The sequence below is a fragment of the Rhinolophus sinicus genome, linkage group LG06 (assembly GCF_036562045.2).
Source record: "Rhinolophus sinicus isolate RSC01 linkage group LG06, ASM3656204v1, whole genome shotgun sequence".
Lineage (NCBI taxonomy): Eukaryota > Metazoa > Chordata > Mammalia > Chiroptera > Rhinolophidae > Rhinolophus > Rhinolophus sinicus.
Genome location: NC_133756.1, coordinates 18,866,840 through 18,880,394, shown reverse-complemented (window position 1 = coordinate 18,880,394; position 13,555 = coordinate 18,866,840). Strand labels below are relative to the sequence as shown.

Here is a 13,555-nt window from a genome sequence, read left to right as displayed (position 1 = left end):
AACAGAAATTTGTTTCCCCCAGTCCTGGAGTCTGGGAATTCCAAGGTCAAGTATCCAGTGTCTGCTGAGGGCCCACTTCCTGGTTCATTGACAGCAGAAGTCTTTCCACTGTGTCCTCACGTGATGCAATGGCTAAGGGAGCTCTCTGGGGCCTCTTTTATAAGGGCATGATACCATTCATGAGGGTTCCATTGTCATGACCCAATCACATCCTAAATGCTCCACCTCCAAACACCACCACACTGGGGACTGGGTTTCAACAGATGAATTTGGGGGGTGGGGAGACACAAACATTCAGTCTACTGCAACAGATAATGCTAAGTATAAAGTTATATCTTAGAAAGATTTACATCAACACAGATAATGTTGAAACGCAAGTACACTTAGAAAGGACAACTAAGATTTAGTTGGAGGGCCATGCTCCTAACGCCAAAGGCTGCGGATTCCCTTCCCACATGGGCCAGTGAGCTGCGCCCTCTACTGCTAAAATTGTGAACAACAGCTCTCCCTGGAGCTGGGCTGCCGTGAGCAGCCGGAGGTTGGTGTGAGCTGCTGAGTGCTGGGCGCAGGCTGCTGAGTGGCCAGTGGCCGGTGAGAGCTGCTGTGAGCTGCTGTGAGCAGTTGATGACTGGTGACCAACTGCTTCAGCCCACGGGGAGTGCAAGGCCAGGGAGCTGTGTCCTACACAACTAGACTGAGAAACAACGGCTTGAAATGGAGGGGCAGGTGGGAGATGGAAGGAAGGTATGGGGACAGAGCCAGGAGTGCAGTTTCCAGGCTCTCAGCCTCATGTGGAAAGGTGCTGGCTCGGGTAGTAAATGGCCATCAACTGTAATTGAATGGCCATCAGCTGTGGCTAGTTGGCCGTCAGCTGCAATCAGTGAGCCATTGGCCACTAATATAACTGCCGTGGCTATGCAGCAGCGGATTGAGGATTATTGGATGGCCATCAGCTGTGGCTAGTTGGCCGTCAGCTGTAATCAGTGAGCCATTGGCCACTAATATAACTGCCGTGGCTATGCAGCAGCGGATTGAGGATTGCAGAGAGGCGGATTGCAGTTAGCAAGTGAGGTTCGTTGGCAGAGAAGCAGACAGTGGGTGGCGGATTGTGTGGCTCCTGCTTCCTGTGTCTCCAACCCAGCCGCCAGTGCGACTATAGTGGTATGACTCCCCTATCTATGGCTCCATGTGTGTTCCTTTTTGGCCTCACCATGTCCTGTGTTCTTATGTGGGGAGCGGGAGTAGAGACCCCGCATGACACCCTGCATGACAGAAGGGGGGGGGAACCAAATTTGAACAGGTGGGGGGAAAAAACAAACAAAACAAACAAAAACTAGAAATCTTGAAGGAGAAACACTGGCTTACAAAAATCCAAGCCTTGACTGAGTTTTTCACACCAGGGTAAAGATGTAAGCGTGTTTGTAATTTGATTCAAGAATTAGGAGGTCTTGGTATTTGTAAATATCTTCTTAAACTAAAGTAAACTCACTTCTCTCAGATTGTGATATAATCATCTTTTTTTAACCTACATTTGTTAAGGATAATGTCAACTGGAACAAAACCCTAATTGGAACTTATTTCCTTCCAAAGTGTTAGATCAGTTATTTCATTGTTGCATATCTCTTTTGTATTATATGTTGAATAGTCAGTCTTAATTCTCAGATTGCTTTAAACATTTTTGCTTCAATTTGGTTTTCATAGTCTATTTATGATGTGTTTGATATTGTTTAATTTATATTTATCCTTCTTGGGTTTCACATACCTCCTGCATACATGAGTTTAAAAATAAAATTCCAACAATTATTTCTTCAAATATTTTTTTCTGCATTATGCTCTTTTCCTTTTGGGGTGTTCAGTTACATGTATATTAGATCTTTTCATTGTGTTTGTTATCTCCCTATGCTTTTTTCTTTATTTTCTATTCTTTCTTCTTTCTGTTCTTCAGTTTGGATTTTTACAATTACAGAGTCTCCCAGTTCACTAATACTGTGTTCTCTCTGCCTAATATACTACTAAACTATTTTAATGAGTGTGTTGTTTCAGAAGTTATATTTTCTTCTTTTGGGAATCCCAAGTATTTTTCTATCATAGATTCCACTTCTATGGTAATGTTAAATACTCTTCCTCTACATGTTTGAACAAATTAATGATACCCTGTTTCCCTGAAAATAAGACCTAGCCAGACCATCAGCTCTAATGCATCTTTTGAAGCAAAAATTAATATAAGACCAGGTCTTATTTTACTATAATATAAGACCGGGTCTTATATAATATAATACTATAAGACCAGATCTTCTCTTATGTATAATATAAGGCCCAGTCTTATATATAATATTAATTTTTGTTCCAAAAGACACATTAGAGCTGATGGTCCGGCTAGGTCTTATTTTCCGGGAAACATGGTAGTTATTTTAAACTTACCAGCTAATTTTACTATCTCAGTAAACAGTAGGGCTGTTGGATTGGTTTCTATTGTCTGTTTTTTCTCTTAGTTTATATTCAGATGATTCTGTCTTCTCACATATAAAAAAAGTTTGATTTAAGGACATTGTGATAGCTTTATAATGTATCAACTTGTCTAGGATGAACTACTTTCCAGAATGCCTTTTCTTTTATGTTTTCAGTTAGGATGGGCCACAAGGGAAATGTGCAGATAGATCTACAATTGCTCTATCTTCCCATTAATCTTCCTTCAATTTCTCTGACTCTTAAGCCAAATGCGTGTGTTAACTCTGTTATAAAGTTGCCCTGACTTCTGCATAGAGTCTCCTCGATAAGGTCAGAAGAAATAATCCTGAAATAGAAGCAATAAGAATAGATATGGATATCAATCCAACTTTGTGATGGTCTAGCTCATGCATGTGGGTTCCAACTTATATGTATCTTTGGTAATGAGGTTCATTTCTGCTCTCTCTTCCAGTACTAGTCAGGGAATGCAGGCTGTTATTTTCAAGATAACCACTGAGCTGGGAAGCAGAATATGAGGTTCCATTAAAATGCCGCAAAGTTCACTGTCTTACCTAAACTCAGCTCTTTGTTTTGTTTGTTTGTTTGTTTGTTTTTCTGATTAAGTGTCCCTCTGGTTGTTGCAAGCTTTTGGTTAGCTTCTGGAGTTCTGAAAAAGTTGATTTCTAACATATTTTTTTCCCAGTTTACTTATTGCTTTATAGATGATATGTATTAGTCAGCTTGGGGTAACATAACAAAATATCATAGACTGGGTGGCTTAAACAGCAGATATTTATTTTCTCACAGTTCCAGAAGCTGAAAGTCCAAGATCAGGGTGCTAACATGGTCAATTTGTGGTGAGGTCTCCCTTGCTGGCTTGTAGGTAACCGCCATATCACCATGTGCCCTCATGACCTCTTCTTTGTGCACACACAGAAAGCGAGAGAGAGAGAGAGAGAGAGAGCTTTCTCTTGTCTCTTCTTATACTAAGGTTAATCCTATCAAAAATATGCTGAACTCAGCACTTCAAATTCTACAACTAATTTAACTCTGCTATTTAAAGAACTATATTCACGTGTTTCTAGTTCTGATCCAACCATGCAGATCTCGCAGGGGATCTTTTTAAGTTACCAAACCTAGGAGAGAAACAAGGCTGCTTAAAAACAAGCCATTTCTTACAAAAACTCTATTCCTTAGCATCACTGGGTGTCCCCTCTAGTTTGTTTTCTCTTATTTTTAAAACCCAAAACATTAACTATCTTAAAAGTCCAGCTCAAATCCCACATTCTCCAAAAATCTTTCTTTCAGGTGTTAGGTCCACATCAATCTTATCCGTCTCTGACATTTTGGATTAAGGTATAAAAGTTCACTCTCTTAAAGTCTCATGTGGACACTTACACGTTGCCTTGGATTGATTTTGCACTGAGGTCAACAAGTACATCATGTCTAAATGTTCTACTTTGCCCTATACTTTATACTAGGTTATATATGTAGTCATTAGAGATATACAAATTAAGACCCAAGTAAGATAGCACTACATGCCAACCAAAATGGCGAAAGTTTAAAACAACACCTACGTATTGCTATTATGTAGTAGCAATTATGTTTTCTGTATAATTACTAGTATCAGTGTAATTATACAGTTACTATTTTCCAGGTATTTATTTTTCCATCCTTTTACACCAAAACTGATTTTATCATTAAGTTTTAAGCATATATATTAGTCAGTGTTCTCCAGAGAAAGAGAACCAATAGGGTATGTATACGAGGGCTGACAATTAAGTTTGAGAACTTGTTATAATGATGTTGCTAACCTTTTTTTGATATCAGAGAGATTATTCATTATGAATGTGTTCCAACTGAACAAACAGTTAACCAAGTTTACTATTTGGAAGTGCTGAAAAGGCTGTGTGAAATGGACGATCTGAACTTTTCACCAACAGTTCATGGCTCTTGCATCACGACAATGTACCAGCTCACATGACACTGTCTGTGAGGGAGTTTTTAGCCAGTAAACAAATAACTGTATTGGAATACCCTCTCTACTCACCAGATCTGACTCCCAATGACTTCTTTCTTTACCTGAAGATAAAGGAAATATTGAAAGGAAAACATTTTGATGACATTCAGGACATCAAGTGTAATATGACGGCAGCTCTGATGGCCATTCCAGAAAAAGAGTTCCAAAATTGCTTTGAAGGGTGGACTAGCCCCTGGCATTGGTGCATAGCTTTCCAAGGGGAGTACTTCAAAGGTGACCATAGTGATATTCAGCAATGAGGCATGTAGCACTTTTTCTAGAATGAGTTTGCAAACTTAATTGTCTGACCTCGGTGTGTGTGTATAAGTTTATTATATAAATTACATATATCTATATAAATGTATACATATAAATTTATTATATAAGTTTATACACAGACACACACACACACACATTTATTATGTAAATTGCCACGTGGTTTTGGAGAACAAGAAGTCCTGTGATCTGCCATCTTCAAGGTAGAGAACCAGGAAAGCTGGTGGTATAATTCAGTGCAAGTTCAAAGGCCTGAGAACCAAGGGAGCCAATAGTGTAACTCCCAATTCAAGGCTAATTGCCTGAAAACCAGGAGCTCTCATGTCCAAGGGCAGAAGAATATGGACATCCCAACTCAAGAAGAGAGAGAATTTGCCCTTTCTCCAACTTTTTGTTCTATTTGGGCCCCTTGTGAATTGGCTAATGCCTGCCCACATTGGTGAGAGTCATCTGCTATACTCAGTCTATTGATTCAAATGCTACTTTCTTCCAGAAACATGCTCACAAAAACACCCAGGGATAATGTTTTACCAGTTATCTGGGCATCCCTTAGCCCAGTCAAGTTGATGTATAAAGTAAACCATCAGAGCATAAGTCCTGAAAATCAAACATTTTCTAATTTGTAATTTCATCCAATAGAGTCTCAGTTTGAAAATCAAAGATTTTAGTCCATTTATATATCTGATTATGATACACAGGGATTATTTCAAGGAAACATTTAGATTTTGTGATATGTTTGATTCTTAGCTTATCACTTGTTCTACCTATAGCTACTGCCCTTGCTTGAGTTCTTTGTTATGGTGCAATTTACATTTGGCTTAGATAATTTCTCATGTAAATTTGCAAGAAAGATACATATGTGATAAATTCATTCAAAGACTACAAAATATCTATGAAAATTTTTATTTTGCTCTCACACATTGCTCATTATTTGACTTTGCACAAAAGTATACAGGCCCTTTATCCAAAGTGCTTTTTTCTCAAAGTTTTATATAACTGGTTCTGCTGTCTTCAAGTGTCCTATGTTTCAGATGAAGAGACAGATGTCCATGATTATAGAAAACCTGTTAAGGAAGCAGCAAGTGTTATTATTGAATGTATATGGATTCAATCCTAATTAAATTTAAGGTATAGGAAAGGAGTGTACATCAAAGGTCATGATGGTACTCACTGACATTCATGGACATCATGAGTGTACATCAAAGGTCATGATGGTGCTCACTGACATTCATAGGACAATGAAGATCAAGATCAAAGTCTTTATTTTCTAGACAGAACAAAATTGGAGAGAGAAAAGAACCTCTGTGATTGTAATGTTTTGTAGAGTTAAATTCTAGAGCAGAAACCAGTATCAACAACCATTTTTGTGTAAATTACATGTGTTATTCAAGAAGCTGAGTGGATAAAGAGATATATAGAGAGCAGTAAAGATATTGGCTTAATATCATATAAGTGACAAAATCTGAGGGCTGCCTACTATAAACTTGGAGTATACCATTTAGATAAGGGAGTAGAGTCTCTCCCAAGACAGATTTGGTTCTAATTCCACATTGGGGTGTTTAGAATATATTTGTTAAGGAAAAAGTTAAATGACATGGTTTGGAAGTAGAATGTTAATTCCGATGTCACAGCTATGACCCATTCCTTTGATAATTGTAGTCCAATAAAAGGAAGCCTGATTCCTCTACAATTTCTTAACTTAGATAAAAACAAGCCAGGACAAGACACACACTTTGTCTCTTCTCAAAACAGAAAACCCTTGATTCAAGGGATTGGGGCATTAGTAGGTACTTGAACACCTCCAAGTGATGACCCATTTGGAATTTACCGGATCTTTTTTTAGACAGAAGGGAAAACCCTTAAGCAGGGTCAAGAAGGGGATAAAATGAGCCTGTATTAGCAGGAGCACAGCCCTTCTCTGGCTCTTATGCTGTTACTTCTGTTTTTTGTTGTTGTTGTTGTGGGCATGAGACTCTTACATGGGAATTGCTCTTGATTTGGGTGGTATGCTACCTATCCCTGTACATGTGCCTTCATTACCATCTCTGACAGGAAGCAGAGCCTAAATACAAACCTCAATCAGGGCAAACATACTTCTGTCCTGCCTTTCTTGTTCTTGTCCTGGTTTTCTTTCTGATTGCTGTGCCCTTTCGGACTAGCTTTCACTCATAATGGGAGTGGTAAAGCTGCCATTTTTTCCCCTAGCGCTTATTTGACCCTATACTGGAAGTTTCAGTGTGCAAGCCAAGCACACAAGGGATTCTGGTGGAAGTACAGGAGATGACATTGTCAGAGCTCCTACCCTCACTGTCTCACTTACCTTTCAGAGTACGAAGTAGAACACAAACCAGTATGGTGAAAAAGCACATCAGCACACCCACGATCACAGACATATCACACATGAAGGTACTATAAAATGACAGGTCATCTAAAACAGAGACTAGAAAAAAAGAAAATATTTTAAAAACTATGTATATGTATATGTATATGTATATGTATATGTATATGTATATGTATATGTATACATATATACGTGTATATATATATACATATACACACACACATATATATGCAAAACAAAATAGAGACTGGAAAAGATGCACAAATAAAGGAAACAGGTGTGTAGAGCCCACTTAACAGGGGAAAGGGGAACATTGGCAAAGGAAAATCTGCCTTCGAGCCCTCATTTACTTCTTTTTCTGGGTCTAGTTTGGGATTGCAACCCCAGGTTTTAGGACAGGATAAGACTTGGTAGTTTACATGAGCTAGAGGGTGCATAAAATTTGGACTGAGCCATGACTGTAAACTGCAAGGCATCTACTCACTTAAATGAACACACTCTCATTTGCTTTCGTACCCTTGGTTAGGAGCTGTAGCGGCAAAATGTTCTAGAAATGTCATAGAGATAATAAATTGGACCATTGAGCAATTGGGTAAAACAAAGTGGTTTGTAATTGCAGCTCAGTGTTAGAAGACAAATACGCATGTGCCCTGGATATGATCATAATATTGAAGACGCGCAAAGTCATTCCATTTAAGTAACAAATGGGCAAATGATGATACAGGGGCCATGATGACTAAATTCAAATCTTTAAAATGTTGTCATTGTGATGAGACCCTGGAAGGACCAATAGAGAAGTTGGAGATGGTAGTTTTCATGTCTATTAATGCAAAACATTGTCACCAAAATGGAAGCTCCAGAGGAAGGTCAGGGTCTTTTAATTTTTTGTTACTTGTTGAATCCCCAGTATTTAGAAATGTGCCTGGCACATAGTAGGCCCTTATTAAATATCTGATAAATGAATTAGAGCTACAAAGACAGCATTCAACAAAAGTCAGAAACAGATGCAAAACAGTTTTAGATATTTCAATTATGAGACAGAATTTTATAAAACACCTATATACATATCATATTTCAAAAATTGAAAGAGACAAGCTAGGAAATATCTGCAGGACAGGAAATAATAAAAACACAAGACATAGCACATTTGAAAATATAGTTAATAGGACTGATGGTATTGAAACATAATACCTGAAATTAAGAAGTCAAAGGCTGGGTCCCACAATAGATTAGTCATGTTTCAGGAGATAATTAGTAAACTGGATAATAAATGGGAAGATACAAACAGTGAAAAAGTGAAAACAATTAAGAAATGGTAAGAGACATATAGGATGAAGTAGAAATTCTGATTCTTAGTTATAAAGTTGTACAAGAAGAAGAGTTAAAGAATGGAGAAAACGAAGTGTTTGAAACAATGGTATTTGAAAATATTTGAGATCTGGTAAAAGACACTAATCTAGAAAATCAGGGAGCCCAACAAATCCCTGTTATGAAAAATAAAAGGAATCCCACACTGAGGGCACTTGTGCACACAGGCACAAAGGCAAATAAAAACTCTTTTGATCAACCAGAGAAAAAACAGATCACAGTCAAGAGTGAAGAGTCTCGATAGAATAGAGAGAGTGGAAGCCAAAATGGTGAAATAATATATTCAGTGCACTGGAAGAAAAAAAAAATAACGTGCAAACTAAAGTTCTGTAGTGATTGAAATAAAGGTGAGGTAAAGGTCAACAAACTACTCAATGTGTTAGTATTTGTAAAGGCTAACACACAGGAAAGAATAAAGATAAAAAGCATTGAAATGTGTGGATAAATATAAATATGCAATGCTATATAAAGCAATAATTAAAATAACCTCCCATGAGGCTTAAATAACATAGAATTAAAATCCCCAGCAAATATAGTATGTAACTCAATGGGGCTAAATGCTATTAAACTATTCCAAGTTTTGTTTTGTTTTTTTAATCTACTGAGAGTGTTTAAGGTATTAATTCACTTCAGACTTAATAAGTTAAGTATATACGTGTTAACTTAAATTTGTATATCAATTTCTAAGGGAACTGCTAAAATAATAGAAATACTGTATAAGTTATATGTCAATTATAAGTGAAAACAGATGGAATGATTAAAATTATGAAAAAGGAAATGAAATTATTAAAAATACACAATAAAACAAAAGTGAAAGAAGAATGGAAATATGTGGCTAGAACAGGAAGGTCAATAGGCACAAAATAACGTTAGAGATTTGAAACATCAATAAGCAAAAGATATAAATGATCCATTTAAATGACAGTTAAATTAAACAGGATAAATTAAAACATTAAAATCTAATTATATATGTTTTTTGCAAGAGGAACATAAAAGCATAAGCATGCAGAAAAGTTTAAATAAAAAATATTTTATAAGATTGAATAAAAGGTTAGAAAAAGATACACAATGCAAATACAAGTCATAAGATTACTGGTGTAGCCATACTACTAATGAACAAAACAGATGCTAAAGCAAAACATTAATAGCTACACTGTAATGATTATTGCTTTCTTTCATCAGTAAAGTTTATCAGTTTTAAATGTGTATGTACTTACTATGGTTTCAACATATAAAAAGAAAATTGAGAAAACGCAATCATTTACATTTAATGTAATTATTGATATGTTTGGATTTAAGCCTACCATTTTATTATTTATTTTCTCTATTTCTTATTCCTCTGTTCCTCCTTTCCTCAATTTTAGGGATCCTTTGAACTTTTTAATTTTTACGTTTTAATTTATCTTTTGTGTTTTTACTCTATTAATTTGTATAGTTTTTGTTTGGTTGGTTTTAATGGTTGTACAAGGAATTAAAATAAATATACTGAATTTTCTACAATCTACTTAGGTCCCTTTACCATCCCTATTTATGTTGTAGTTGTCACATATGTTACATCTATGTATTATAGAAAAGTACACTTGAAACCTATATAATTTTACTAACCAATATCACCCCAAATATATTTAATAAAAATTGATTTTAAGAAATGAGAATAAAAACAAAAAATCTAATCAGACAATACTATGATTTTTGCTTTCCACCATCAAACTTTCTATCTATTTTTTTTTTACTTCACCCTACTGCTATGAATTTTTGTATCCCTCTCAAAATTCATATGTTGAAATCTTAATGCTTGATGTGAGAGCATTAGGAAGATCGTTCTTTGGGAGGTGATTAGATCATAAAGTTGGAGGCTTCATTAATGGGGTTAGTGTTTTTATAAAGGAGATCTCACAGAACTCCCCAGCCCCCTGCCGCCATGTGAGGACACAGTGGGAAGGTCCCAGCTATACACCAGGAAGAGGGCCCTCACCAGAATGTGACCTTCCTGGCAACTTGATGTTAGACTTCCAAGCCTCCAGAACTATGAGAAATAAATTTCTGTTGTTTATAAGCTACTCATTCTGTGGCTTTTGTTATAGAACCCTGAATGGACTAAGACATCCGCTTTGCTGTATAATTCCTGTGTCTGTACCTGTGTCTAGAGACAAGTGGTGGGACAACAGGAAGAGAAATAGCCAACTGGGGTTTTTTAAGAGCTTAAAAGGAGAACATTCTAATAGATCAACCCAGATATTTTCCCCTTCTCTTCTTACTCTTCCTTAATTCCTAATGTCCACATTTCCTTCTGGTATTATTTTCCTCTGTCTGAAGAATTTCCTTTAACAATGCTTCACAGTAGCTCAAAAATAACTTGAAAATAATGGTTGGTAGATTGATACAGATTGATGTTAGATTAGATGGATGATAGATAGACGTTGCAGCACATATATTGTTGTCAGAGAGTGGTTTAGGGTATTCAGACCTCCCATACTTTTGGAAAAAGAATTCCACCTTACACATCCTTACTACTTTCTAGCTGACTCGGAGGGGGCTGTTCTTTGTGCTCATTTGTTTGTTAAGATTTGAGGCTTGGGTTTGTAACTGGAGGTATAAATATATGTAATGGGCTTAGTTTGGGGGCAATGCAGAAATATATACTAGATTTAAAAAAGCCCTAGCAAATAATAAAGTGATGCTTTTGCTTACTTAGTCATTGTCCTATGTAAATACTTACCAGTGACTGTAAATGAATGAAAGGTATTGCTAAATTCTCAGATACGATCATAATAAGGTATAAAATATAGTGTAATCACATTTCTAAACAACATCTAAATATATGTAAATAGGGTTAAGTGATAGCTTTCAATAGTCTTGAAACTGAATAGAAAATAATATAAGTAAAATTACGCATTTGGATTATTTCATTAATTTTTCAAAGAACATCTCTAACTCAAAAATGTTTTTGAATTGTGGCTTCAGAACCAACCTATAGGTGACATCAATAATTGTGTTTCGTAAATGAGTGTCTGGACTTAATAATTTTTGATGAAATTTCTGTGACACCTGAAGGAACATATGTTTTTCCCTTGGTGCACAAGCAGCTGTCACCATGAGTGATGGTGGAAACACAGCCATCAATCAGTACAGCCTAAAATGCTGGGCTTCTAACAGTTCAGGGAGCAGAATCTGAAACCTCTGAGATGTCAAGTAACCCTGATTCCTCCTCCTGTTGCTGCTACAAAGGTCACCCAGCTTTATCTCTAAGTACCTCCTAGTAAAGAGGGCACCAGCCAGAGAAGAAATTATCTGAAAAACTCAATGTTTTCTATTTCCATTTACCTCTTTTCTTGAGTATCCAGTAGACAGGAAAGATGACAGCCTGTATCAGGAAAGGTAAATACTCAACTAGAACACACCATTTATTCTGTGGAACTGAAAAAGAGAATTAGGAAGGTAGGACTTTAAGGATACTTTGGGATAACAATAAAAATGCTGAATACCGGAAACTTTTTTAAAGTTCTCATTGCCATGTCTACTCAGAGCTATTCAACCTATATCAGAGTTCAGGCATGAAAGGCAGGATTGTGGGTGAAGATAAAGCCATAGTCAGGGCTCACAGTCACTTAAGCTGAGGATAGAGCAAGGTTAAAAAGAATGATCTCTTTCTACTTGTTCCCATACTGTGTAGCATGTGATCAACCTGGAAATAAGATCTAGAAAGAGTAGGGCCCAGGTCACTATAACCTTGTGACATGTTGAGGTATAAAGTTGATAGGCCCAATAAAGTGACAGTTTTGGAAACTCTGAGTTAGCTAGGAGAACAAAAGTGCCTTGGAAGCCAAGAATTTTACAGCGGTAAGGGCCTTCAGTTACAGTGCAAGGCTCTTCTCTTTAGCATCCCTGCTATTCATTCAATCTTGGCTTGAATATTTATTGTTTAGGGCGCTTACTGCAGTGGGAGAAAGATTATTTCAAGGCTGGAAAACTCTTTTTATTAAACTATGATTTCCTACATCAAGCTAGATTTAAAAAAAATAAAAGATTCATTTAGAAATCCAAGATGACAGAGTAGATAAACCCTGTGCCGGCTTCCTTCTGTGAACACATTAAAATTATAACATTATTGAAAACTCAACCTGGAGAGTCATCTGAGTCAAGCAGAACAGAAGTTTTATAAGTAAGGATACAAAAAGAAACCACATTGAGACTGGGTTGGGAGTAGAGACACAAACTGGGCTGACCCCCAACCTCCATGTGGTGGTTGAGAATTAGGAGGGATATCTGAGTTGTGGAGGTCCCCCCCAGAGGATCAAGGGACACCAGCCGCACACTAGTCTTCCCAGTCTGGGGTACTGGTGCTGAGAGGAGGAGCCCTCACAACATCTGGCTGTGAAAAACAGTGAGGATTCTGATCATCTCAGTGGGACAGAAGGCTGTGGGAAACCCAGGAGTCTTCTTAAAAAGCCTGGGCACAGATTCACTTACACTCAGGCACTCACCTTGGGCTCTGGCACAGGGATGGTATCTCAGTGGGCATCAAGGGCTTGTTGGGGGCAGCCTGGGGTGTGTGGCTTCGGGGCAGGGGCTGGAGGACAGTCGCCATTTTCCCTGTGTGGGGTCCTTCTCCCATCTGGCCAGTGGGCAAATACCATCTTGCCTGTGTTGAGCCATCCCCACACATGCATGGCCAAATCTGAATTTGAGTTGGTCTGGTGAGCTCCACTAGGACTCCATATCACCCCAAACTCCCAATGCTGGAGGCACTTTCTCATGAGCAGTCAGCCCCCCCCCCCCCCAATTGCAACTCTTTCTTGGAAAACTATCAGAATTCACAGGCTCCAGGTGGGCAGCAAATAGCTTCAGTGAGCTCTGAGACTTTTGCTGAGTCATCCCAGGCTCAGCACTGGCATCAAACCAGAATTTACATTACCTGGTGACCACAACTCTTCCCACTCTAGTGACTCACTGAGCTCCTGTCTCACCCAACTTGCATCCTGTAGGAGTCTTTATTAGTAACTGAACCTAAAGAGAGTGGGCAGGTGGCAGCAGGCCTCCGGGTGTTCTGGCTTTTTGCAGAGCTACCCCAGGCCAGGTACTGATGTCAGACACTCTTGGTT

At 37.7% G+C, this 13,555-nt stretch overlaps 1 protein-coding gene across 1 annotated transcript in view; it reads right to left on the bottom strand.

Moving 5' to 3' along the window:
* Positions 1–5,659: 5,659 nt before the first annotated feature.
* LOC109434145 (selection and upkeep of intraepithelial T-cells protein 1) overlaps positions 5,660–13,555 on the bottom strand; it is a 52,436-nt gene continuing 44,540 nt past the window's right edge. The window contains 4 exon segments of the mRNA XM_019710869.2: positions 5,660–5,808; positions 5,916–6,011; positions 7,065–7,184; positions 11,778–11,870. Of these exon segments, the coding sequence (XP_019566428.2) occupies positions 5,944–6,011; positions 7,065–7,184; positions 11,778–11,870 (281 nt within the window). The 3' untranslated portion in view covers positions 5,660–5,808; positions 5,916–5,943.